At 50.1% G+C, this 26,965-nt stretch overlaps 1 protein-coding gene across 2 annotated transcripts in view; it reads right to left on the bottom strand.

Annotated features, from left to right (window-relative positions):
* The window catches only part of GALNT13 (polypeptide N-acetylgalactosaminyltransferase 13), a 308,398-nt gene that overhangs the window by 279,258 nt on the left and 2,175 nt on the right, over positions 1 to 26,965 (bottom strand). For both annotated transcript variants that reach the window (XM_064435361.1, XM_064435360.1), the window contains exons 2-9: positions 20,673 to 20,772; positions 19,754 to 19,972; positions 18,625 to 18,793; positions 14,559 to 14,725; positions 13,150 to 13,357; positions 11,695 to 11,865; positions 7,075 to 7,192; positions 948 to 1,128 (exon numbers count right to left, since the gene is read on the bottom strand). In XM_064435361.1, the coding sequence (XP_064291431.1) occupies positions 948 to 1,128; positions 7,075 to 7,192; positions 11,695 to 11,865; positions 13,150 to 13,357; positions 14,559 to 14,725; positions 18,625 to 18,793; positions 19,754 to 19,895 (1,156 nt within the window). In that variant the 5' untranslated portion in view covers positions 19,896 to 19,972; positions 20,673 to 20,772. The remainder of the gene's footprint in view (positions 1 to 947; positions 1,129 to 7,074; positions 7,193 to 11,694; positions 11,866 to 13,149; positions 13,358 to 14,558; positions 14,726 to 18,624; positions 18,794 to 19,753; positions 19,973 to 20,672; positions 20,773 to 26,965) is intronic.

The following is a 26,965-nucleotide window of genomic DNA, read 5'->3' as shown; positions in this document are numbered from 1 at the left end:
CGGGAGCAGCCCCTGGCTCCTCTCTCCTGGGATCCTGACTCAGGAATGGGATGAATCAGCTCCCAGAGGAGCTGGGGGATGAGGCTGTGCCAGACAACAGAGCCCTCATTACCAACAGGCAAATTCCTTTGTTCTCCCACAGAATTATCCAGAGATCTCCATTTTCCTCATTAATAGGAAGGGGAAATGATCAAAAAGCAATTAAAAATACTTAGGAATGCTTTTTATATTTAGGAACGCCCTATTTTAAAAAAAAATCTATTATTTCCTACTTCTTTTTATGGAGAATTTCCATGAAAATCTTCAGTTTATTTATCTTTCTCCTCCATTTGCTTCTCAATGCTGAGGAGCAACCTCATTATATTTTATCTATTAATTAATACAGGTATTGATAAATAACATGGGAAGAGATCAGGGAATACAAAGACCACCTATTCCCAAATTCTTCCACATGGCTGAAACTTTGGATTACAAACCCTTGTCACTGGCAGTGACCTAATTCCACCCTTTCCCAGCAATCCAATTTTCACCAAGGGCTCTCTGTTGGCATTTTGTATCAAACCCTGGGAAGAGGAGAGGGCACTTCTGGGAGCACTAAATTCCAGCTGGTCTGGGCTCGTTCCAGAAGGGAAAAACAATAAATATAAAAAGCAGGTTGGCTCCCAGGGAACAGGGACAGGAGCAGAGGGAACGGCCTCAGGCTGGCCCAGGGCAGCTCAGGGGGGATTTTGGGGAAATTCCTCCAGGAAAAGGTGCTCAGGTGGAGTGCCCATCCCCGCAGGGATTTCAGAGTGGATGTGGCACTGGGGACGTGGCAGTGCTGGGAATGTTGGACTCAAAGATCTCCGAGAGCTTCTCCAACCCAAACAACTCCACGCCACCTCCCACTCCCAGCTCCCCTTTCCAGGGAGCTCCGGAGCACGTGTGGATCCCAGAGGCGGCCGTACCCGGGGAGATGATGTAGAAGAAATCCTTGAACTCGTCCATCCAGACCTCGGCCAGCCGGCGGTTGTTCTTGTTGATGACGTGGCCCGTGCCCCCCGGGAAGGTGTAGGGGGTGGCCTTGCGGAAGACGTGTCCCACGTGGGAGCAGGTGACGATCTCCAGGGAGCCTCCACACTGCCAGACCTGCAACGGGAGCGCGGGCAGCGTGCAGGAGCCAGCCCCAAACACGGCAGGGCCGTGCGGGGAGCCGTGTCCCCGTCCGTGTCCCCAGCGCCCATCCCAGCAGGGGCGTCAAGGGAAAATTCACGGATTTGGCCCCGCCTGGCAACAAATGTCAGGGAAAGCTGGGTGGGATTTGGGCCTCCTGAGGGAGCCGCAGCTCAAATCCAGCTGGGAATGCTTGGGAATAAAAAACAACAGCTTTTTAAAGGACGCAGTGGAATTTACAGCACATTTCACCACATGGGAATTCTGTGGGAAACAAACAGGAGCTATGAAAAGAGAGTTTTGATTGGATTTTCCTGTTCTTCCCCAAAATGCCCAGGGCTCGGGTCCAGCCACACTCCAGGGATCAATAATGACAATTTTAACTGGATTTCCCTGCTCTTCCCCAAAATCCATGGAGCTCAGACCCAGCCACACTCCAGGGATCAATAAAGACGATTTTAACTGGATTTCCCTGCTCTTCCCCAAAATCCATGGGCTTTGGACCCAGCCACACTCCAGGGAGCAATAAAGCCAATTCTGACTGAATTTTCCTGCTCTTCCCCAAAATCCATGGAGCTCAGGCTCCAGGGTTGCTCCCATTCCCGTGGATTATTTCAGGGGAATTGTCAGGGTAAATTGGGTGGGATTTGGGTTTCCTGAGTGAGCAGCAGCTCAAATCCAGCTGGGAATGCTTGGGAGGAGTTGAATGGGGAAAAAAAAAAGGCTTTTTAAAGGTCACTGTGGAATTTACAGCACATTTCACCACATGGGAATTCTGTGGGAAACAAACAGGAGCTATGAAAGGAGAATTTTGATTGGATTTTCCTGCTCTTCCCCAAAATCCATGGAGCTCAGGCCCAGCCACACTCCAGGGAGCAATAAAGACAATTCTGACTGAATTTTCCTGCTCTTCCCCAGAGCTCCCAGAGTGGAAGTGCTGGGAATGGCTCACTTGGATTCGTGTCCCTGGAGCACAAACAGCCCCATCCTGCTGGGAAAGGTGTCATTCCCTAATGGATTCATGGAGGGCATGGATCTTCCAGGATTCCATAATATTCAAAGGAACAGAGCACAACTTCTACCCACACACTCAAATATACACATATAATTTTTTCCTATCTTTTGATATACACTTATTTAAACATATTATATATGTAAATATAAACATAGAATATATATATTTCTAATTTTATATATTTACATTATATATCTCTATATCTATATATATCTCTATATATATATCTATAGGTATATTTGCAGAATTTTTTCCAAGCAGAATCCCATCCATGGCCACCCCGAGGAAAGCCCCAGCATTCCCAGGATATTGCCACACTCAGGGACACAAGGCAGCACATCCCAGACCCTCCGAGGTGAAACCCAGGAATTCAAGGTGTGTTCTCCATGTGCTGGTGAAATCCCAAAAATTCCATACCAAATGAAGAAGCCAATGTGGGGAACTTTTCCCAGATGGAAATTGTCCCTTTCCAGTGCTGGAGCCAAAATCTGTGCTCGGGATAATCTAAAACATGCTGGAATGCTGGAATTTAGAACTTTGGGGTTAAATAAAATAACAAATTTTGCTGCTGGATCACTATGGAGTGAGAAAGGCTGGGAATCCTGGAATTATTTAGTTTGGAAAAAAATTCCAAGATCATTGAGTCCAGTGTTAACCTCGTCCACCACCGATCCATGTCCTCATTCCACAGCTTTTAAATCCTTGGGGATGGGACTCCACCTCTGGCCTGGGCTTTAGTCCCCTACTAAGGAGCCAGAAGGATCCAAATGATTTAATTCTTCAAATTAAATATTTTATTTATCTTAATTACTTAAATTACCTATTGCAATTATTTTAGTTCCATTTTTTATTTCAAATATTTCTTTCAAATATTTCTTTCCACTTTTAAATTTCAGTTATTTATTTCAAATATTTTAATTCTTTCAACCTTTCATTTCAATTATTTTATTACAATTCTTTTACCTCCAGGCTCCTCCTGGTGTTAAATCCCTGAGTTTTTTGGGATTTTTAAACAGGAGCTCTGGTGGAATCTTGGAATTAAAGCTCCTTGACACAGACCTGAGTTCCCATGGCAACCAAGGCAGATTTAGTTAATTAGGGCTCCCTCCATTTCCAGCATTCCATGAGAATGAGGAGGGATGGGCTCTGTGGGATCAGCAGTGAAACATCCCTGTGTTATCTGCTCAGGGACTTGGGGGAACTTCGGGATCAGGGGTGCCAAGGAATTCCAGAGGGAACATGGAAAAATCCCAAATACAGACCAGGGGTGTGCCCATGGAGCAGCCTGGGAGCATGGAATAACCCCAAATAACTGCATGGAATAACCCCAAATAACTCCGTGGAATAATCCCAAATAACTGCACGGAATAACCCCAAATAACTGCATGGAATAATCCCAAATAACTCAGTGGAATAATCCCAAATAACTCCGTGGAATAATCCCAAATAACTGCATGGAATAACCCCAAATAATTCCAGGGAATAACCCCAAGTAACTCCATGGACTAACCCCAAATATTCACCAGGGATATGCCCATGGAGCAACCTGGGAGCATGGAATAACCCCAAATAACTCCATGGAATAACCCCAAATATCCACTAGGGAATAACCCCAAATAATTCCATGGAATAACCCCAAATATCCACCAGGGAATAAATCCCAAATATTCATCTAGGATATGCTCATGGAGCAACCTGGGAGCATGGAATAACCCCAAATAAACTCCAGGGATGTGCTCATGGAATAACCCCAAATAATTCCATGGAAAAACCCCAAATAAACTCCAGGGATGTATTCCCAGAGCAACCTGGGAGTGTGGAATAAATCCCAAACATACACCAGGGAGTAAATCCCCATTATTCCCCACGGATGTGCTCCTGGAGCAATCTGGAATACCTGGACACGCCAGGAAGGAGGACACACAGTTTGAGGCACCCTCCATCCCAAACCCCAGCATTCCCCTGCTGGTTTCCCATTCCAGCTGGCAGGGAATTCCTCCCACACCACCATTTTTTAAAACCTCTGCTCCTGGACACTTTTCCAGCCCCTTTTTGGCTCTCCTTGGAGCAATCTGCTCCCTGTGCCAGCTGGGATGGGATGTGGGGGAACTTGCACCCTTTTCTTAGCAAAAGGAAGTTTTCAATGTTGTTTTAAAATCCCAACAAATCAACCTTCTGGCACACCCCCTGGGAATGTGACTGCTTCCCAAAAGTTCCCATCCTGGCTGAGAATTGTGGGGTCTCAGGGATCTGCTCCCCTCACAGACTATGGAATGCATTCATCCCTCGCCGTTGGGACCCCAGGGACTCAGGGAATTCTGGAATGCTTTGGGTTGGAAGGGCATTAAATCCCATCCCAATCCATATGGGGACACCTCCCACTGTCCCAGGGGGTTCCAGCCTGGCCTGGGACACTCCAGGGATCCAGGGCAGCCCCAGCTGCTCTGGCAATCCCAGCCCAGCCAGGAATTCCCAATTCCCAATGTCCCATCCATGCCTGCCCTCTGGCAGTGGGAGCCATTCCCTGGCTCCTGTCCCTCCATCCTTGTCCCCAGTCCCTCTGCAGCTCTCCTGGAGCCCCTTCAGGCCCTGCCAGGGGCTCTGAGCTCTGCCTGGAGCCTTCCCTTCTCCAGGGGAGCATTCCCAGCTCTGCCAGGCTGGCTCCAGAGCCAGGATTCTGACTGGAATTAACCCTTCCTGCTCCTTACCCTTTCCTGTCGCAATTCCCACAACAGCCAAGCAGGGAATCCGGAGATCAGAACAACTCCACTGTCACACCCCTGAAGAAATCCCCTTCTCCCTGTCCTTTCTGCACTTCCAGCAGTGCCAGAAATCCCAAATAAACCCCACCCTACCCTGCTCAGAGCTCACATTCCCTGTCCCACCCTGCCTGGATTATACTAAGGAATAATCTCATAGGATTTTTTTTTTTGATGGACAGATAATTTTAAATTCCCTTTCCAAAGCTATAGGAAATCCTTTCAGAGCATCAGGTTTTCAGGGCATTCTCCAAAAGGGATAAAACCACTTGGAGAATTTAACACCAAACTAAAAGTTTCAGTAATTTCATAAATAAAAATAAAGTTTATGAATAAATCAGGTTTTCCTTGACTAAAGCAAACCCTTGGAGCTGTAAGAGATTCCTGCCAGGAATTACCATTATTTTTCCCTTATTAAAAGAAATTCCTAAAAGGAGTCATTAAAGACCTATGAGCAACAAGAAGCAGCTAAAAGAAAAAACATGGATTTTCCCAGAAAAAAATCGAATTATACCCCATGGATGCTCCTCCTGGAAATGCCCCTGAGAGCAAAAAAAATGGAAATCCTTCTAATTATTCCTTGGGATAATGTTGGAGCTGGATGCAGATGAGACAGACATGATCCAGGGAAAGCAAAGGCACTGGGCCACATTTCTGAGGATTCAGGAATTCACAATATAAGGAGGGAAAGGGCTGGGTTTATTTTATTTTTTGGGATTTATTTTTTGGGATTGCTTTTTATTATTCTGAACCAATCCCAAATCTCCTCCCTCCCTTTGCCGATCCAATCCTGGGTGTAAGAACAGCTCCAGGAACACCCTGTGCCTCACTCCAATCCCACAGCAGGAACTGCTCCCAGAGTTTCCCTGATATTCCAGGAGATATTCCCAAATCCCACTGGACAGGGCAGCTTTGGAGCTGGAGGAACCTCCCTGATCCTTCAGCTCCCCTGGCCCTCATTTTCCCATGGATTTGTTCCCTCAGCTGGGGTTTGAACCCTTTGATGTCCCTGATAAAGTCACACAAAATATCCCTGGATTTTCAGTCGGTTTTCCTTCCAGAGGCTCTAACTAATCCCAATAACCAGCACCAGGTGACTCCCCGGCCTTCCCATGGCAATATCTCCAGTTATTCCTACCCCTGACCCCATTAACTCACTGGTTTAGGGTGGGAAAGGCACATTTGGAATGCTTTAACAGTGCCTGGCGCTCCCTGCTCCAGGGATCTCCTGTCGAACATGGAAAAACATGGAAAATAATTCCTGCACGGGGGCTTGGCACACCCCAGGAGGAATTTTAGGGGTTAAAGCAGCAAAAAAAGTGGGAATCTCCCCATTGGAAGCATCCAGGCTCAGGAGGGGAACCAAACCTTTTGTTTTTCCTGCAAAGGGAACAATTACAGTTCAGAGGAATGGCCTGGGAAAGCTTTCAAATTCCCAGCTGGTCTTCCCTGGAAAGTCTGTTCCCTAAAAAACTTCAGAGGGGTCCCTGGCAAGGAAAAGGGTCCTGGCTGAATGGAAAAGAGAGGAAAAGGGGGAATGGGCATTGCCAGGATGAGCTGTGGGCACCAGAGGGATCCTGGGGGATATTCCCATCACTAAATCCAGAAACTCAGGGGAGTCCAAAGGCATTCCCAACTTCCCTTCCAGCCATTCCTCACCAAGCCTCCACTTCCCCGTTTCCTACCCGAAGGGCAGTCCTGGATGCACTTCCCTGAGGTGTGGTTTGCCCCTACCCCAGCAGGAACACCAGCATTTTCTGCAGGACAGGAATTTCCCTGGCACACACCCAGAATTCCAGCCGGAACGTGCAAGTCCATGATGTCACCATTCCCAAAATGTCTTAAAACGTATTTATAATTTTTTTTTTTAACATAAATTCATATCAAATTTCCACTGGGCACCTCGTTTTTTTCCATGAAGGAATGCCTAAAATATATGGAATTTTGGAGGGATAAAACCCTCAATACTAAAATATTCCATGCAGCAAAAAATCCCAAAACACCCCACGAGGTTGCCCCAAATTTTAAAAATTCCATTTAACTCATGACTTGCAGGCCAGCTAAAGCAGGAGCTCCCTGAAGGAATGACAGCACAAACGGGGGATATTTTTGGGGGGGGGAAAGAAAAGGAAGGAAAACAGGAATTACCCTAAAGGACATTTCAAGATTCTCGCCACCCCAGATATCCATTCCTGCATCGTAAGTTCCTATCTCTTCAAAGTAGTTCCTGTCAATAGAAAACAGGCCACCAGCCATAGTTGGGGTCCTGGGTGGGAAACAAACAGGGAAAAAACAAAGGAAAACAGAAAAGAAAAAAAAAAAAAGGGAGAAAGGAAAGAGAAAAGAAAAAAGACCTTTTAAAGGACACTCTGGAATTTGCAGCACATTTCACTACACAGGAATTCTATGGAAAACAACTAGAAAAGGAGAATTTGAACTGGATTTTCCCTGCTCTTCCCCAAAATCCATGGATCTCAGACCCAGCCACACCCCAAGGAGCAATAAAGACAATTTTAACTGGATTTCCCTGCTCTTCCCCAAAATCCATGGATTTGGGCCCAGCCACAGGGACCCCAGGGCTGCTCCCATTCCCATGGATTATTTCAGGGGAATTGTCAGGGTAAATTGGGTGGGATTTGGGCCTCCTGAGTGAGCAGCAGCTCAGATCCAATCGGGAATGGATTTGGGAGGAGTTTCATGGCTGGGCTTTGCCTCCAAGGGAGCCCAAAAGGGCATCACAGGAGCAGGACAATCCCAGCTCAGAGGATTAGAGCTCCTCCCCACAGGCAGTCCCAGGGCTCTGCGTGGGGATGGCCGATTTCCCTGGAAATGGAAATGCCACAGGAAAGCCCAGCCCAGCTGCTGGGAGCACAGGGATCCATTTGGGAGGGAACAACTCAATCCCAAATCCCAGCTTTCCTCTGAGATGTTCCAGCACAGCCAAAGGGGTCTGGGGGCTCAGCTGATCCCAGCCCCTCTGCTGAGGTCCCAGCAGCCCTAAAACTGTGGGATTTGGGGGAGTGAGCCTTGGGAGGAGGCTCGGGAGCTGCTGCAGGGTTGGAACCCTCTGGAGCCAGGCTGGGAGAGCTGGGAATGCTCCCCTGGAGAAGGGAAGGCTCCAGACAGAGCTCAGAGCCCCTGGCAGGGCCTGAAGGGGCTCCAGGAGAGCTGCAGAGGGACTGGGGACAAGGATGGAGGGACAGGAGCCAGGGAATGGCTCCCACTGCCAGAGGGCAGGGCTGGGTGGGACATTGGGAATTGGGAATTCCTGCCTGGGCTGGGATTGCCAGAGCAGCTGGGGCTGCCCTGGATCCCTGGAATGTCCCAGGCCAGGCTGAAGGGGCTTGGAGCACCTGGGACAGTGGGAGTGTCCCTGGGTGAAATGGGATGGGATTTAAGGTCCTTCCCAATCCAAACATTCTCTTTCCTCCTTCTTCCTCCCCCTGGGTGGAGACACTCTTTGCTTGATACAAAATTCCCCATTTTTTCCAAGACAGAGCCTTAAGCAAAATTTGAAGGATGAAACTGAACTGGAGACACAGACCTGGATTCTTGCTAAGGACCCCAAATGTCCTTTGCTTTCTGAAACCAAACACTTCCCAAACCCCTGCCTAACAACCCTGGGAGTGCTGAGTTTCACCCTGCAAAATTCAGTAACTCGTGCCCTGATCCCCAGCCCAGCCCCTGGGATAAGGGGAGTGCAGCAGGCAGGACTGCTCCCTGGGATGTGAATGTAATGGGACACAACCAGAGCTGCAGGGCTTTCCTCGGAAAACCCAAAAATATCGGGAAGATCAAAGGCCTTAAAGTGATTTTTTAACTGTAAAAACTAATTTTTTCCTCAGTTCTGCATCTTTTTCCTTGTGGAATCACCTGACAGCTCCTGGGGATTGCTGGGATTGACTCTCATCATCACCTGATCCTGTTTTCTTTGGGAAGCAGCACCTGCTGCCCAGTCCCGCAGCTCTCAGCAGCAGCAGGACTCCCATTCCTGCACAGCAAACACGGAGCAATCCCAGGATTGCTGCATCCCAGCAAAGCCACAGCCCAGCCCGGGATCCCATGATGGGGGAGGAAGAGGGCTGGCAAAGGATTCCAGACTGGAGCTCCCCCATGGCACCACCTCCTCCTGCTTTTCCCAAGGAATCCCATCGGGGCAGGGCTCCAGCAGCACAAAATCCCACTAAACCAGACCACAGTGGGTGTGCCTGGGAATAAAGGACTGGAACTAGGATCAACACCAATCCCAGAGCACAAAATCCCACTAAACCAGACCACTGGGGGTGTGCCTGGGAATAAAGGACTGGCACCAGGATCAACATCAATCCCTGCTGCTCATCACCCAGGCAGGGTTAATTAACTGCAATCAACTCTAAGAGTAATTATTCATAATCAAGATATTAATATAATATCAAGATAATAAGTAATGTATTAATAATATCCAGAGTTCCAGGAGCATTTGGAAAGTGTTCCCAGGCATAGGGGGGGATTTTTGGGATGTCTTGCAGGGCCAGGGGTTGGATTGATGGTTCTTGTGGGTCCCTTCCAGCTCAGGAAATCCATGATCCTAACACACTCCTGATATTTAATCTTGCCTTTTCTTTATTTTTTGATCTTGCCTTTTTCCTAGGATTTGATCCTGTATTTTCCCTCTCAATCCCTAATTTACACAAAACATTTCCTGGACCACAATCCATATTTTTAGTATTTCTAATCCCAGCCTGGAGTGCCTTCAGCTCTGAAAACTGAGGGGAAAGCATGGAAATATCCACAAAAATGGGCTTTGCCGGGCCTGGAAATGCCCATGATTTTGGGATTCTCTGACACCAAAGACTGAAATTCCTGGACTGAAACCTGAGATTTTGGACTTGATCCAGCCTAAAGCACAACCCTTCACTCTCAGCCCTTTGTGACAACCGTGGCACAGGTGACATCTGTCCCTCTGCCCCCCTTGCTTCCCAACTCCCATTTTATCCAGAGAATCCCCCAAAATTCCAGCCAAAAACTGCTGGAGAAAATAAAGGAATTCAACAAATCCCATTTTTTTTGCTTTATCAATTTTAAGGGTCCATTCAGTGTGTGAGCTGGGATTAATTTTGAGCCCTGCTCCATTTCAAGGTAAGGAAATAAGGATGGATGGATGGCTGGAGCTCAGCAAGGCCCTGCAGCTCGTTAGGATAATTAATTTTCCCAATTTCCATGCACACCTGAGTTTTAATCAAGAGCTGCTGGCCCGGAGAGGAGATTTTGGATCAGGAGGAAAACAATTCCCTTGGCTCTGACAGCCAGGGCCTGCTTGCTTTTCCTGGGAATAAACCCCAAATCCTGGGAATAAACCCCAAATCCGCCCTTCCCCGATTCCAGCCTTGCCGGGACAATCAGGGACAGACATGGGAATTTTGAAAGCAATTTTGGAAGGTCTTTCCTGCCCTTCCATCCCTTCCTTGCCTGGACTGATGCCTGAGCTGCCCCTCCCTCCACCTGCAGCTGGAGTTCTTCCCCCTTCCCAGATTTAAACCAATTCCATCCACTCGGGAACCATTTTTTGGTCTCTTTTGGAATTTTGCAGGAAGCCCCAGCAGCCACTGCAGCTGAGCAAACATCCCACGGCCAGGAATTTATTCCATTTGTTCCCTTTTCAGCTCCATTTGCAATTTTGGAAGAGGTTTTGTTCCACTCTGTGATTCCAGCAATTAAATGGAAGAGGTCAGGACACGCTCTTGGATCATTTTTCCCTCAGGGTGCTCCGTTCTCAATCCCATTTTCCAAGCAATAAACCAGGAATTTAAGTGCAAATCACTCGGGTTCAAAGCTCAAAAATGCTCAGAAATCCTTTGCAATATCTGCCTTAAATTCAGAAAAAATGGGACTAAAAATCTGTTTGCAGCAAATTAACAAAGGGAGCTGAACAGGCAGGAATTTCTGAGTATTGGGAAGAGGATGGGATGGGGTTAAGCACAAATCACTGGGGTTCAAAGCTCAAAAATGCTCAGAAATCCTTTGGAATATCTGCCTTAAATTAAAAAAAATGGGATTAAAAATCTGTTTGCAGCAAATGAACAGAGGGAGCTAAACAGGCAGAAATCTTTGGAATTCCTGAACATTTGGGAGAGGATGGGATAGGGTTAAGTGCGAATCGAAGCTCAAAAGTGCTCAGAAATCCTTTGGAATATCTGCCTTAAATTGCAAAAAAAATGGGATTAAAAATCTGTTTGCAGCAAATGAACAGAGGGAGCTGAACAGGCAGAAATATTTGGAATTCCTGAACATTTGGAAGAGGACGGGATGGGGTTAAGCACAAATCACTGGATTTCAAATCTCAAAAATGCTCAGAAATCCTTTGCAATATCTGCCTTAAATCCCAAAAAACCAGGAATAAAAATCCATTAAGAGCAAATGAACAGAGGGAGATCAACAGGCAGAAATCTTTGGAATTTCTGGATGTTGGGAAGTGCATGGGATGTGGTTAAGTGCGAATCGAAGCTCAAAAATGCTCAGAAATCCTTTGGAATATCTGCCTTAAATTCCAGAAAAATGGGATTAAAAATCTGCTTGCAGCAAATGAACAGAGGGAGCTGAACAGGCAGGAATCTTTGGAATTCCCAAATCTTTGGAACCCTTTGGAATTCATTGGGAAGAGGATGGGGTTGGCCCAAGGCAGCAGCAGCGAGGCCGTGCCAGGGTTTGGGCTCTCCCCGCGATTCCGCCTCCGTTCCCGCAGCGGAATGTTGGGATCTGGGGGGGTTTTGGGAGAAGAGGGGCACTGACCTGACGGGCAGGGTCCTGTCCCCCTTCCTGCGCTCCATCTCCCGCTGGGGCACGGGGTACCAGCGGAAATTCAGCTTCCAGTTGAAGCCCCCGTAGGTCATGTCCGAGCCCGCCATGTACTCGAAGGTGTCGTCGCTGATCACGTCGATGATGGGACACACCACGGTTTTCCTGGGGGGAAAAATGGGAATTTGGGGGTTACGGGGGGGTTTGGGCACGGTGGGAGGTGCAGGGGAGGGAGGGAAGGGGGATAAAATGAGGGAGAAGGGGAAAAGCAGGAGGGAAGGGGGGAAGAAAGGAGGAAAAAGAAGGAAAAAGGTGGGAAAGGGCGAGGAATGGGAGGAAAAGAGGGGAAAAGGGGAAGAAAAGGAGGAAAAGAGGGGAGAAAGGAGGAGAAAAGGGGGAATAAAATGAGGGAGAAAGGGAAAAGAGGGAGGGAAGAGGGAAAAATAGGAGGGGAAAGATAAAAGGAAAAAGATGGGAAAGGGAAGAAAATTGGATGGAAAAGGGGGGAGAAAAAGTGGGGAATAAAATGAAGGAGAAAGGGAAAAGAGGGAGGGAAGAGGGGGAAGAAAGGAGGAAAAAGAGAAGGAAAAAGGTGGGAAAGGGTGAGGAATGGGAGGAAAAGAGGAGGGGAAAGGGAGGAGAAAAAGGGGGAATAAAATGAGGGAGAAAAGGGGAAAAACAGGAGGGGAAAAAGAGAAGGAAAAAGGCGAGGAATGGGAGTAAAAGAGTGGGAAAGGGAAAGAAAAGGAAAAGTGGGACAAAGGGGCAATAAACTGAGGGAGAAGGGGAAAAGGGGGGAAGGGTGAAAAGGAAGAGAAGGAGGGAGAAGAAAGAGGGAAAAAAGGGAAAGAAAAGGGAGGAAAGGGAAAACAGAGTAAAGGAGGGAAAAAAGGGGGGAAAGGGAAAAAAAGGAAGAAGAAGGGAGAAGGGGGAAAGGGAGCGGAGGGAAGGAAGAAGGAAAGAAGGGAAAGGGAGGAAGGGGAAAAAGGAAAAGGAGAATAATGCGGAAAATCGGGGAAGAAGGAAATGGAGGGAAAGAAGGAAGGGGGAAAAGGGGGGAAGCAAGGAAGAAGGTAAAAAGGAGGGAAAAGGGGAGGGAAAGAGGGGAAAAGGAAAAAAAAAGATGGGAAAAAAGGTGAAAAAAGGGAAAACAAGACAAGAGAAGGAATAAAAAGGGTTCAAATTTCCATGAGTTCAGGGGGTCAGGGAGAGAAGTTGTTCCTGGTAAAAAACAGGGAGAAATCTTCCTCTGAATGGGAGAGATCCAGACCTTGGGAAAGCTGCTCCCACATTTATTCAGGAACGAGATTTTGACACAAACAGCAGCGAATTCAAAAAATATTCCATGTTCTCTTCATTCCAGCTCAGTGAATCCTTTTCACTCCCATTTCCAGCAGCCAGGGAAGGGCCTGGAGCAGATCCCTGCCTCTGGGGGCAGGAATTGCTCACCTGTCCTCCTTGATCCTGGCCAGCAGCGGCTCCAGCCAGCCCAGGGTGCACTCGCAGTGGGCATCCAGGAATGTGATCACCTGGCCCCTGGCAGCTGCTGCCCCTCGGAGCCGTGCCCGGATCAGCCCCGACCTCTGCTCCATGCGCAGGATCCGCACGGGCACCTCCAGCTTCCTCACGTAGTTCTCCAGGGAGGCCTTCAGGAACTCTGCCAGGATTGGGGGGAACAGAAGGAAAACGGGATTTTTAGGGAGGTTTTATTCACAGGACCTCCCTGCTTGGAGCATCTCATGGGGGTGGGCTTTAAGGTCCCTTCCAAGCCAAGCCATTCCCTGATTCCAGGATAATATCCCGGGAATTTTAAATACAGCACAAGCAGCTCCTTGGAATGAACCAGCAACCACCAAACAAAGACACTTTGGGCAATTTGCTGCTGTTCAATTAAAAAAAAAAAAAAAGGGATTTTTTTGGATGGATTTTCCCATTGGAGCTTTTTGCACTCTCTTAGGAAAAATGGGAATTACTTGGCTCAAATCCTCCTCCACCTTCTGGCACAGGGAACCATTAAGCCACTTAATGAACAGGGAAATCCAGGGAGTAATTAGTGTTCAATTAATGCTCCGTGGGGCAGAACTGAAGGATGGAGCGGCTGCAGGGCTGAGTTTGCCACTGGGCTGCTCCAGAATTCTTTCTCATTCCATTGATTCCATTAAAGGAACTTGATGGGATTCCTTTTCCAGGGAGCCCCAGTTCCAAAGCCAGAGTTTGCTTTTTAAAGTCTGGGGTCAAAACAGAAAATAAAAGAGTGAAGAATGCAGGAAACGAAGCACAAAGAGGAACAATAAAGGCAGAGCTGGAATGAAATGGTCCCTTCCAACCCAAAGCACTCTGGGATTCCATGGAATTGACTTAGTGGGGATATTCAGGAAGATCTGAAACGTGGAATGAGGAGGGTGGAGAGACAGGAAGGAAAGGATTTAGGAATATCAAATGAACTGAGCTGGACCTGATCCAGGGCCTGCAGGGGCTCCAGGAGAGCTGCAGAGGGACTGGGGACAAGGATGGAGGGACAGGAGCCAGGGAATGGCTCCCACTGCCAGAGGGCAGGGATGGGTGGGACATTGGGAACTGGGAATTCCTGGCTGGGCTGGGATTGCCAGAGCAGCTGGGGCTGCCCTGGATCCCTGGCAGTGCCCAAGGGCAGGCTGGACAACTGGGATGGTGGCAGGTGTCCCTGCCATGGAGAGGGGCTGGATTAGGTGCCCTTTAAAGCTCTCCTCCAAGCCAAACCATCCTGGCACTCCATGAATTTTTTCCCACCCCTCTCCCCACTCCCTCTGGACCCCTCCAGCCCTCCCAGAGCTGCAGGAGTCCCTGGGGGACGGAGGCTGGGACGGGAGCTGTGGCACCTCTCTCGCTGGCGTCATCCACCAGGACGATCTCGGCCAGCAGGCGCGGCGGGGAGCGCTCCAGCACGCTGTGGATGGTCCTGAGCAGCGTGCTCCACGCCTCGTTGTGGAACACGATCACCACGCTGGTGTTGGGCAGCTCCTCCGGGTACACCTTGCTCTTGCACCTGCCCAAAAACACCAGGAAACAGGGAAAGGGGGCTCAGGACGAGGGAGGGACGGCCCCGAGGGGATCCGCGTCCTCCTGGCGTGGGAAAGGGGCTTGGAAGGCACCACGGCACTGCTGCCACTTCAGGGGTGGGGATGAATTCAGGGGAAAAGTGGAGACCCACAGACTGCAATTCCAGTGGCTCTGAATGGAAAAGGTGAATGGAAAAGGGGCCTGGAAGCAGCCGTGGCTCTGCTCCAAGGGGGAGGTTCCACATCCAGATAATTCATCCCCACCATCCTGAGCTAAGGGGGCAAAGTAGACATCCAGAGACTGGAATTCCAGTGGTTCTGAGGCAGGATGGAAAAGGGGCCTGGAAGCGGCCATGGCACCTCTTCAAGAGGCAGCTTCCACATCCAGGTGGTTCAAAATTATAGGAATAAATTAAGAAGGCAAAGTGGAGATCCAGAGACTGGAATTCCAGTGGCTCTGGGGCTGAGGGAGGATGGAAAAGGGGCCTGGAAGCAGCCATGGCACTGCTCCAAGGGGGAGGTTCCACATTCAGGTGGTTCAAAATGATAGGAATTAATTAAAGGGGCAAAGTGGAGACCCACAGACTGCAATTCCAGTGGCTCTGGGGCTGAGGCAGGATGGAAAAGGGGCCTGGAAGCTGCTGTGGCACTGCTCTAAGGGGCAGCTTCCACATCCAGGTGGTTCAAAATTATAGGAATTAATTAAAGGGGCAAAGTGGAGACCCAGAGACTGGAATTCCAGTGCCCTGAGGCAGGGTGGAAAAGGGGCCTGGAAGCAGCCATGGCACTGCTCCAAGGGGAACTTGCCACATTTCAAGCTGATGGGATGAACTAAGGAATGAACTGGAGACCAGAGACTGGAATTCCAGCTGCCCTGGGCATGACACAGGCTGGAGAAGGGGCTCATCTCACTCTCCCATTCCTGACATTCCCAGCAAGGACCCAGCTCAACCCCAGGGTTGACTCCAGCCCTGAGCTGTTTAATCAGGAATTCCAGGTGCAGCCATTCCCAGGTGGATTTGGCTCCAGGGAGGTCTGGAGCACACTGGGAACGTCCTGGGATGAGCTGCCAAGGAAAGGCAGAGCTCACCCAGCACTGATCCACCAGGAATGTTTAAATCCTGCCTGCTTTCCCAAAGCTCCCACTCAAGGACAGACCCTGCCAGCTGAACCAAGCACCATTCCAATACTGAGGGTATTCCTGGGAAAGCCAGCAATGTGGGGCACCTGCACATCCTTTAAAAATGGGAAACAGCCATGGATTTTTCAAAGTTAATCCATGCACACCAAAGCCTTCAAATCCCCCCCCAAATCCCATTTCCAGAGGTCTGTGGGAAAGGGGGATCCCAGATTTCCTGCACGTTCTCTGGGAGGAGATACCATGGGAAGGAGGTGAGGGCCCTTCCCAGGCAGCCTGAAAATTCACCCTTGGAAAAAAAAATCCCTGCAAAATAACCCTGAGTTTATCTGGGCTTTTGTCCAAACTGCTCCTGCACTTCCTGCAATTCCAAGCCCCTTGAAACCAGGAATAAAGGAAATAAAAAATCCCCTTTGGAACAGTTTTCCTTAAATAAAACCTGTTTTCTCCTCCATCCGGGGATGTCTTGGGGGCCCCTCTGAGGCTGCCAGGGAGGAAAATCTGTTTTCCATGATTTCCACACTAATTAAGGAGCTGACAGCTCCTCTTTTCCAATTATATCTCCCATGCAAACGGCTGCTCCAAAGGCAGCTGCAGCCCACGTGGAAAACGTGGAAGGGAGGACAAGGACTGTGCTTCTGGAAGGGAAATGTTCACATGTCCTCGGAATAAAGGAGACCTGCAACAATCCCAGGGTGCCCATGCCCACGACAAACATCCCAGCACTCATGGACACTCCAGGGAGTGACAGAACTGCCGTCACTCACCCAGGGGATCGGAGAATCCCAGGATGGGATGGATGGAGAGGACCTGAAATCCCATCCCAGGGACACTCCCACTGTCCCAGCTGGCCTTGGGCACTGCCAGGGATCCAGGGCAGCCTCAGCTCTCCTGGAAAGCTGGGCCAGCACCTCCCCACCCTCCAAGGAGGGAATTTTTAATCCACTACGACTTAACACTGGAAAAAACCCCAAATCCAACAGGTCCTGGTGCAAAACAAATGCGTCAGGTGTGGCTATCCCAGAATGAACCAGTTTTCCCTCCCCTGAGGGCTGAATTTCAGGAATAGCAAATTTTGGTCTCGCCTCAAAATGCAATCAAGAATTCCTGCCCTGAAACACGGATCTGAGGGATGGATTTTCCCAATTAAAGGGAGTTTTCCCACACATCCATTGCCACTGCTCCTTCCCAAGCCCTTTCCCCCACCCGGGATCACATCCCAGTGTTTTGTTCTTTGGAGAATCCCCACAGAACTCCAGCTCCATGTTTAACCCTGGCTGCTGTTCCAGAAATCCCAGTGTTTCTGCTCAGCCCTGGATGTTCCCAAGCACTGGAACACACCCAGGAGCCAATTCCAGCTGCAATCTCCAGGAGAAAATCCAATTAGGATGCTCCAGCAATCCATGGAATGGCACTTGCAGCCTCACTCATCCAGAAAAGATTGAGGATGGATTTCTTCCCTTGCTGGAGAAAATCCTTGGGAGTGAAATGAGGCATTTCCCTGGTGAGTTAAGCTGGGTTTAAGGTCTATCAATAGCTCCTAATTAGAGCTGGCTCTGATTAAAATCTCCAGCTCGGCCATTTCCAACAGGACCCTGGAAATCCAGGGATATTCCCTGACAGAAAACCCAGGATGGAACGGGAAGGAAATGAAACTCTGTGTGAGATCCCACGGGTCAGCTGGAATGAAACCATCAGTCCCAGGGCAGGGCCTGCAGGAGAGCTGAGAGGGACTGGGGACAAGGATGGAGGGACAGGAGCCAGGGAATGGCTCCCACTGCCAGAGGGCAGGGATGGGTGGGACATTGGGAATTCCTGGCTGGGCTGGGATTGCCAGAGCAGCTGGGATCTCTGGAGCAGCCTGGGATGGTGGGAGGTATCCCTGCCACAGCAGGGCCGGGATGGATGGGATTTCAGCCCCCAGCCCCCACCAGCCCCCATTCCCAGGACGGGATTCAGCCCCCAGCCCACCCCAGGATGGATCCAGCCCCATTCCCGGCCCATGCCAGGATGGGATCCAGCCCCACTCCCGGCCCATGCCAGGATGGGATCCAGCCCCATTCCCAGCCCAGAATGGGATTCCAGCCCCATTCCCAGGGCAGGACGGGCTCCAGCCCCATTCCCAGGGCAGGACGGGCTCCAGCCCCATTCCCAGCCCCATTCCCAGCCCAGGACGGGATTCCAGCCCCATTCCCAGCCCCATTCCCAGGGCAGGACGGGCTCCAGCCCCATTCCCAGCCCCATTCCCAGCCCAGGACGGGATTCCAGCCCCATTCCCAGCCCCATTCCCAGGGCAGGACGGGCTCCAGCCCCATTCCCAGCCCAGGACGGGATTCCAGCCCCATTCCCAGCCCCATTCCCAGGGCTGAACGGGCTCCAGCCCCATTCCCAGCCCCATTCCCAGCCCCATTCCCAGGGCAGAACGGGCTCCAGCCCCATTCCCAGCCCATTCCCAGGGCAGGAGGGCTCCAGCCCCATTCCCAGGGCAGGGCGGGCTCCAGCCCCATTCCCAGCCCCATTCCCAGCCCCATTCCCAGGGCAGGACAGGCTCCAGCCCCATTCCCAGCCCCATTCCCAGCCCCATTCCCAGGGCAGGACGGGCTCCAGCCCCATTCCCAGCCCCATTCCCAGCCCCATTCCCAGGGCAGGACGGGCTCCAGCCCCATTCCCAGCCCCATTCCCAGGGCAGGGCGGGCTCCAGCCCCATTCCCAGCCCCATTCCCAGCCCATTCCCAGGGCAGCCCTCACCCGTCCAGCCGCACGTCGGGCAGGCTGCGGTTCAGCGCGATGCGGTCGCTGGCCAGCAGGTTGAACTGGTTGATCTTGAACAGCTCCTTCATCTTCTCCTGCTCCTCCCTGGGGATGAGCACGGCCCTGCCCATCTCCCCCGGGCCCTCCTGGTTCCGGGAAATAACGGCTGCAAAACCCAACAGCAAAAGGTGCTTTGAGCACCTGGGAATGGGATTTGTCCTTAGGGAAGCTGCTGGTTTTCCACAAGGAATGCTGGAAATCCAACCCCCGTTCTCCCTGCTCCAGTAGGAGCCTTCATCCCTCTCTGGAGCCAAGAACATCCAGTTTAATTCCAAGATTATGGGACACCCTGGATTGGTTCCTTTCCACTGTCCCAGACTGCTCCAAGCCCCATCCAAGCTGGCCTTGGACACTTCCATAGATCCAGGGGCATGCACAGCCTCTCTGGGCACCCTCACAGAGCAGCTGGGGCTGTCCCTGGATCCCTGCAATGTCCCAGGCCAGGTTGGACAGGGCTTGGAGCAGCCTGGGACAGTGGGAGGTTTCCCTCCCCCTGGAATGGGATTTAAGGTCCATTTTAACCCCAACCATCCCATAAAACACAAACACAAACTCAGACGACACCAAAGCAGTGCTAAATCCTGCAGATCCTGGGACTTCCTCTGCTGGAAAAAGCCATTTTGAGACAGCAACACGAGGGCAAACACAGCAAACCATGAGAGGATCAGCCAGGAGGGGCTGGAGCAGCGTTGGGAACTCCCCATGTGTGGAGACGTGAGGCTTGACTCCATTTCCACAATGCTGGTTTATTATCTTATGATATATGTTATATTAAAATACTACATAAAAACTACACTAAAAGAACAGAGAGAAAAGATCATCAGAAGGCTTGGAAGAACAAGGATGGAATGGAATACGTAACAAAATCCTGTGACTGCTCACAGCCTCGGCACAGGTGAGAATGACGTCAAGTGAAAACAATCCACACGGAGCAATGGGAGCTGCATCCCACAGCAGCAGACAGTTATTGTTTACATTCCCTTCCCGAGGCCCCCGGCTCCTGGGGAGGGAACAAGCCCAGCAGAGGATTTCTCGTGAACCAGCAGGGCCGCAGGGCGGCACTCACCGCGCAGGGCGGGCAGCAGCGAGCGCTCCTTGCTCTCGTCGCACTTGTTGCACTCGCTGAAGTAGAGCAGCAGGAACACGTCCAGCAGCACCCAGAGCAGGGAGGTGGCCAGCACCACCCGGCAGTAGCCAAACCTCCTCATGGCTCCTGGCACCCGCTCCGGAGCGCGGCGGGGTCACAGTCCCGCGGCGCGCAGCCAGCGGGGCAGGCAGCAGCACACTGCAGGCACAGGAAAAGCAGAGTGCCGTGGAGTCATGGATAGTCATCCTTGTACTGAACATGGCTTGACACTGAAATATTCATTTTCATCAAATAATGATTTCGGATTTATCAATACTGAATTTTTATCCTGACAAAATATTTCAGACTGCACCTCGTGAGCACCAAAGATTCCTTGGAAAAGGCACCAGAGTCACTGATCCAGGGTTTGGGCTCCTGCCTGAATTCAGGAGTTTGGAAAACAAAGCTAAAGGTGAGGCTTTCACACCCAGTTCTCCAAAGGGTGGAGGCAGGCTGGGGGAGCTGGGAATGCTCCCCTGGAGAAGGGAAGGCTCCAGGCAGAGCTCAGAGCCCCTGGCAGGGCCTGCAGGGGCTCCAGGAGAGCTGCAGAGGGACTGGGGACAAGGATGGAGGGACAGGAGCCAGGGAATGGCTCCCACTGCCAGAGGGCAGGGATGGGTGGGACATTGGGAACTGGGAATTCCTGGCTGGGCTGGGATTGCCAGAGCAGCTGGGGCTGCCCCTGGATCCCTGGAGTGTCCCAGGCCAGGCTGGAACACCCTGGGACAATGGGAGTGTCCCTGGGTGGATTGGGATGGGATTTAAGGTCCCTTCCCACTCAACCTATTCCAGAATCCCTTGCTCATCCCTGTGGCTGCCATCACTAATTAGAGCTCTGTAATTAATGACCCCCACTCACCATCCCTGCCTGCATTCTGTGCCCAGACTCCGTGTCCTGCTCCAGCCATGCTCCTGCAGAATTCCCTCAGCACTGAACCACTGGATAGCTCTCCAAGTGCCTGGAATAGAAAAGAGAAGAAAATCCCATCAACTTTTCCATATTTCCTAAAGCACAAAGAAATTTCTTATAATTAAAAATCCCTCCTCAGTTTTATGCACATTTTAACTTCTTTATCCTCCCCACCTCAGCTCCTCATTCCCAAGTGGGATCTTTCAATTTTCCATCCCATTTTAATTCATCTTCATCTGAGCCAAAGGGATGGAAGAGCTGGAATGATTTAAATTAATTAAATAAATGATTTATTTAATTATTCTTGCAGCATTTCTGCATGGACTCCTCATTAATAACAATTTCCATCTGTCCTAAATATCAACCAATGGCTCTGCCTGCTGAGGGATTCCCAGGACGCTGATTTAAAATTCCAGGAATTGCTGTTCCAGGGTAACACAATCCATTTCCACAGCGGTCACGGGGAACAGTTTCATTACAGGGAAATAATGAGGATGAAAAAACCAAATTTCCCAACAAAACTGTGGATGCTCCATCCCAGGAATGTCCAAGGCTGGAAGGGCCTGGAGCTATCTGGGATAAGGGAAGGATTTCCTGCCCATGGAATGGGATGAGCTTTAAGGCCACTCCTACCCCCAAACATCCCAGGATTCTGTGATTCCATAAAATCCCCTCCTCCAAACCTCCAAAAGGAATAATGTTCCACAAAAAATAAGATTTATTTTAACTGAAATTCAGCCTAAGATGGTTTGGAGGAAGAGGAGGAAGGGAAAACTCCTGAGGTTCTGAGCTGCCACTGCTGGAATAAACCAAATTTTCCCCCATTATCCTGCAGCAAGGCAGAGGGAAATTCCTGCCCCAAAGCCTGCAGGGCTGGGAGAAGGAAAAGCAGGATTTGGGGTAGGAAAGAGGAGGCAAACTGAGGAACCTGCCAGCATTTCCTGGGACACCCAGGCTGCTCCAGCCTGGCCTGGGACATTCCAGGGATCCAGGGCAGCCCCAGCTGCTCTGGCAATCCCAGCCCAGCCGGGAATTCCCAGTTCCCAATGTCCCACCCATCCCTGCCCTCTGGCAGTGGGAGCCATTCCCTGGCTCCTGTCCCTCCATCCTTGTCCCCAGTCCCTCTGCAGCTCTCCTGGAGCCCCTTCAGGCCCTGCCAGGGGCTCTGAGCTCTGCCTGGAGCCTTCCCTTCTCCAGGGGAGCATTCCCAGCTCTGCCAGCCCTTCTGGCCTCGTTCCAGGAGGTCAAAGCCCTTCATTCCCAAATGGGCACTTGCTGTAAATCCGGCTCAGCAGAGTCCTGAGCTGCTCCTTAATCCCCTGGCACTCCTCAGGCTCATCACGGATGAAGTGTCCTAATCCTCAGCAGGACAGGAATAACCTGGGCATGGAAATTCCCAAAGAAAAGCAGAGGAGCTGTCCAGTTTCTCACCCAGCTCTTTGACTGATTCAGCAGAGTTGGAATTCCAGAGTCCAGTGGCACGTGATTAAATCTTCCTAATTAACATCAGAACTCCTCTGACCCCAGTGTGACCTCACAGACCTGCAAGACTCCATCTTTCCTTGGCCACCTGCATTCCCAGGAATACCAAACCCAACTGCCCACATCCCTGTGCTTGGCTAAGGAAGGACACAAAATCCAAATTATTACCAGGGAAGCAATATTCCCAACCCAAACCTTCCCATTTCCATAGAATGAAGCCTCAGCCAGAGCTGAACATTTTACCAGCCAAAACTGCTTTTACTGCCACCCTAACCCCTAAGGAGGGATTCCATGGGCTGGGCCTGGCAAAGCTCAGCTTAACCCGAGCTGTGGGGCAGGAGCAGGCTCGGGGTGGGACAGGGATTGCCCCTGCCAGATGTGGCCACATCTGCAGCAACCCCAGCCAGCTGCACATCCAGCAGCTGCCTGGCAACACAGGGAATGCTGCCCTGGGTACCGGGGTCTGCCCAAGCCCCCAGTGCCCCCCAGTTTGTCCAGCAGATCCAGCATGGGCAGCTGGGGAGCCCAGCCCGGCTTCCCGGGCTGCAGGAGCTCTGGGATCACTCCCAGAGATTTGCTTTCCCTGCTCCAAGGGGCTCCCAGCTCCACCAGGAACCCATTACCACAGGAGAAGGACAAGGACATCTCTGCAACAGCTAAAGGACGGAGGAAGAGAAGTAAAATCATCCCAAAACCCAGCCTGGCTTTCCCAGGGGATGAGAGCTCAGCAGGGCTCTCTGCAGCTCAGCCATGGAAACGGAATCCAACACACCCCTGGGAATCTGTGCCTGTGTGTGCTGCTGCCCTGGTCAAACAGAGACTCAGACCTCCCCTGCAGGCACACGGATTATCCCCAATTCCCTGGAGGGCAGAGCTCCTGCTCCCCTCTCCCTGACATCCCCCTGCAAGTGTGGAGGGGCAAGTTACCCAAGGAGGGGGTGGGAAAGCACCTTGGCTGAGTTTTGTTTTCCTGCTGAGCCCTCAGAGCACAGGCACATCCCAGAGACGGGGAGTGGATGGAACCACCTCCTGAGGTGAATTCCTGCCCTTCCACTGCCACTTTTCCAGGGAATCTCCTGTTTGCCGTGAGGGTTAGGAGCACTTCACCCAGGTTTCAATCCCTGCTGCCACGGATCCCAGAGGGCAGAATTCCAGAGGTTTAGGAGCACTGCATCCAGGTTTCAATCCCTGCTGCCACGGATCCCAGAGGGCAGAATTCCAAAGGTTTAGGAGCACTGCATCCAGGTTTCAATCCCTGCTGGCAAATCTAAAGCAGCACCTGACACTCAGGGATGCTCCTGCTCATGAGCACCCAGCCCATGGCTGCAGAATTGGAAATTTTCAGGAAATTTTTAGGAAATTTGGGGGAGAAACATCCCCAAAACCCCACAGCAAGAAGGGTTTGAGGCTTCCAGGATTCCCCTGGTCAGGCAGGGCCACTCAGGGCTCAGGAAGTTCACCGGGAGAAATTTCCAAGTGGGAATTAAATCACTCACAAATACATTTTTCCACCTAAGAAAGGCAGAATCCTGATGCAGAATTCCCAGCTTCCCCCTCTGATAAATTAAAGGATTATTTCTCACAGCTGTTCTGGGATTCACCACAAAAAAATTTTGGCCAGGAAGATGTGAAACTCCCCCCCTCCAATTTAAAATTGGATTTTAGGGCTACACTGATCTAAGCAAATCTGAATACAAAACACACCCTCCAAAAATCATCATTTAATTCCACGAGCAGCTCATTAATTCATGGATAAGGAAGAACTTTCAATGCCAGAACTGTCAAACTCCAAGATCAACCCAGGAAAGCTCTTGCACATTTAGCAAGGAATAAAAAGGTAGGGGGAGGAGGGAAAAAAAATCAATCAGGTACCTTTAGTCAGAGCCACGCAGTGTTTTGTGTTTTAAGAATTCCGTTTTTTCTGCCTCTCTCCTCTCCTGAAATTTATTAATAGCCCCATTCTTCCCTTGGGAATTCATTCCCATGACTCAGGAATTGAAGTGGAAAAGCCTCATTAATTCCTCTCATCCCAGACCTCGGGAGGAAAAGCTGCTCTGGCTTTGGGGGGGCTTTGTTCAGGCACAGCCACACAATTCCAGGCTCCCCCAGTTCCACCCTCCCAGCAGCTCCAGAGCCACTCGGCCTGGAAAAGGTGGGAAATTTGGGAAGAGCTGACCTGGGTTGATTCCCTCCTTTACAGTCCTGGGGCTGTGCTGGTGCAAAGCACTGCAAAGCTGCAGATAATTCAAATAAAGATTTTTAAAAACCCTAAATCTTAATGGAATAGCACAGAACCATGGAATGGTTTGGATGGGAAGGGATATTAATCCATGGGCAGGGACAGCTTCCTCTATCCCAGGGTGCTCCAAGCCCCATCCAGGGATGGAGCAACCACAGATCCTCTGGAACAACCAAAATTTTGGGAATTACCTCCCAACTGCTGGAGGACAACTCCTTTTCCTATATGTTAAAAGCTCACAGTCCTGCTCCCACTGCTTTTTCCAGATTTTTCCCTCAAACACAGCCCACCTAGAAAAGCAAACTGCAGCACTTTGCCCACCAACTTCCCCGATTCCTCATTTCCAGGCAGCCCTGGCATCTCCCACTCCCAAACCTCCACCTTTCCCAGGATTTCTCCCCTTGCAGGAGCCTCCTCAAGGCTGATCAGCTGCCTCTGTTTGCTCCCACTGCGGAGCTGGGAGATCTCCCACATCCCAGGGGAATGCAGAGCACTGAGTGCCACTGACAGCTCGGCACAGCCACCCTGGAGGAGTTTTCCAGCTCCTCCAACACGAGGAAACGCTGCAGAAAGCCCCAGTGGCCCAAGGAGCAGGGAAATCAGGGAATGGCAGCCTGGCAGCTGCAGGGATGGGACTGTGGGGGTGGATCAGGGATCCTGGGGGTCCCTTCCCTGACATTCCAGCACTCTGGGATCTGAGGGAGCCATGGAGCACAGCGTGGCCCCACGGAGCTGTGCCCGAGCAGAATTCCCTCCCTTTTTCCCACCCAATGGATCAGGAGAGAACCCGAATCTCTGAGCACCAAAAGCCCCCGTGTGACAACCAAGAAATTGTTTACATCCCGCTGGCTCCCATTCCAAACTCATCCCCACAAAAGGACTGGAATCTGCTCTGTCCATCCCTGGTTTATTCCTGCCTCATCTCCTGCTCTTCAGGGAAGCAGATTTGTTGGGATTCACCAGCTCCCACTCTGTGGGATTTCCAAATAAAGCATAAAAAACCCCAAACCTATTTTCCGTGTCCATAAAGGCACAGCCATGTGGAGCTCAATGCTCCCACATTCCCAAGCAAAGTTTTCCTTGGATTCACCTGACAGACAAAACCCTCTGGAATTTTCTAACATAAAAGAAATAAAGGAGAAATTCCCAATTCCTTCTCTCCAGGCAATTCCACATTTCCTCCGTGAGCCATGATCTTCCTGTCAGCCACCAGTGGGGTTTGATTCCTGCATCCCCAAAATCCCATGAAACACGAGGAGGAAGTAACTCCATCCCATTCCCCACATTCCCACATTTAAAGCAGCCCAAATTTTCCTGTGGAATGGGACTCTGGGGGTGCAGGTGGCAGGGAGAGTTCTGGCACCTCTCACTCCCAAAAAGCAGGAGCTGTTTCTGGAGCAGGTGGGAAGAAGGTGGGAACAGCCAGAAAACCCCAGAACCGTGTGGGATCGTGCCCCTCCCCTCCCGGCTTGAATTGGGGGAAAAAAAAAAAAAAAAGAAAAAAGAAAAAAAAAAGAAAAATATTTTTCCTTAAAAAAAGCAGCTTTTTACATAAGAAAAGCAGATTTTGACCCAAAAAACCCAAGATTTTTAAACAATATCACTTTTTTTTGCACAAATAAAGCAGATTATTAGACAAGAAAACTATTTTTTTTTTGCACAAGAAAATCAGATTTTTAGACAAGAAAACCACTTTTTTTTTCCTTTTCACAAGAGAAGTAGTTTTTTACACAATTAAAGGAGGGTTTTACTCAAAGAAAAAAAGGTTTTTACACAAGAAAAACAGATTTTTACCCAAAAAGGAGGGTTTTTCTTAAGAAAATGAGGTTTTTACGCAAGAAAAACAGTTTTTTACCCAAAAAGGAGGGTTTTTCTTAAGAAAATGAGGTTTTTACACAAGAAAAACAGATTTTTAGAGAAAGACAGATTTTTATAGTGGCATTTTCCTAAAGTCTGGTTTCACTGATAATACAAAACACCAAATGTACAGCACAAGAGGAAAAATTTAAAAATAAAAAAAAAAACATAAAAACCACATAAATATAACCTTAAATTCCTAAAAATACCTAAAAAAACCCTTAAAAACTCAAGTTTTAAGGCCTCATCTCCCCTTCAAAGCCCAGCAGCCACCAAGAGTTAAAATAATCTTTGCCTCCATCATTCCCAGCCTGCCTTAATCTCCCATTAACCTTTCCTCCCCCATTCCCAGCGCCCAAGTAAATTCCAGCCCTTATTTTCCGATAAAAAACAGCTTTTAGCAGTTATTTTCTCTCTATCCATTCAGACTGATTCAATTTCCAACGAAAAAATGGAAAATAAACTTGATTTTCTGTCAGCTCGGAAGGGGCTTTCCCCGGTTCCTGGGAAAGCAGCTGCCATCCCAACTTTAGGATTTTCTGGGAAAATCCCAGCTTTTAACAGCCCAGCCAAATCCCATTCCCAGCAGTGTGGTCTGTTCCTATCCTTATTTCCAGTGGAATTTAAATGGAATTTAAGTGGAATTTAAGCGGAATCATCCCTC

This window comes from Passer domesticus, chromosome 10 (assembly GCF_036417665.1).
Source record: "Passer domesticus isolate bPasDom1 chromosome 10, bPasDom1.hap1, whole genome shotgun sequence".
NCBI lineage: Eukaryota > Metazoa > Chordata > Aves > Passeriformes > Passeridae > Passer > Passer domesticus.
Note: the sequence above shows the minus strand (reverse complement) of the source record. Positions and strands in the feature narration are given on the sequence as shown.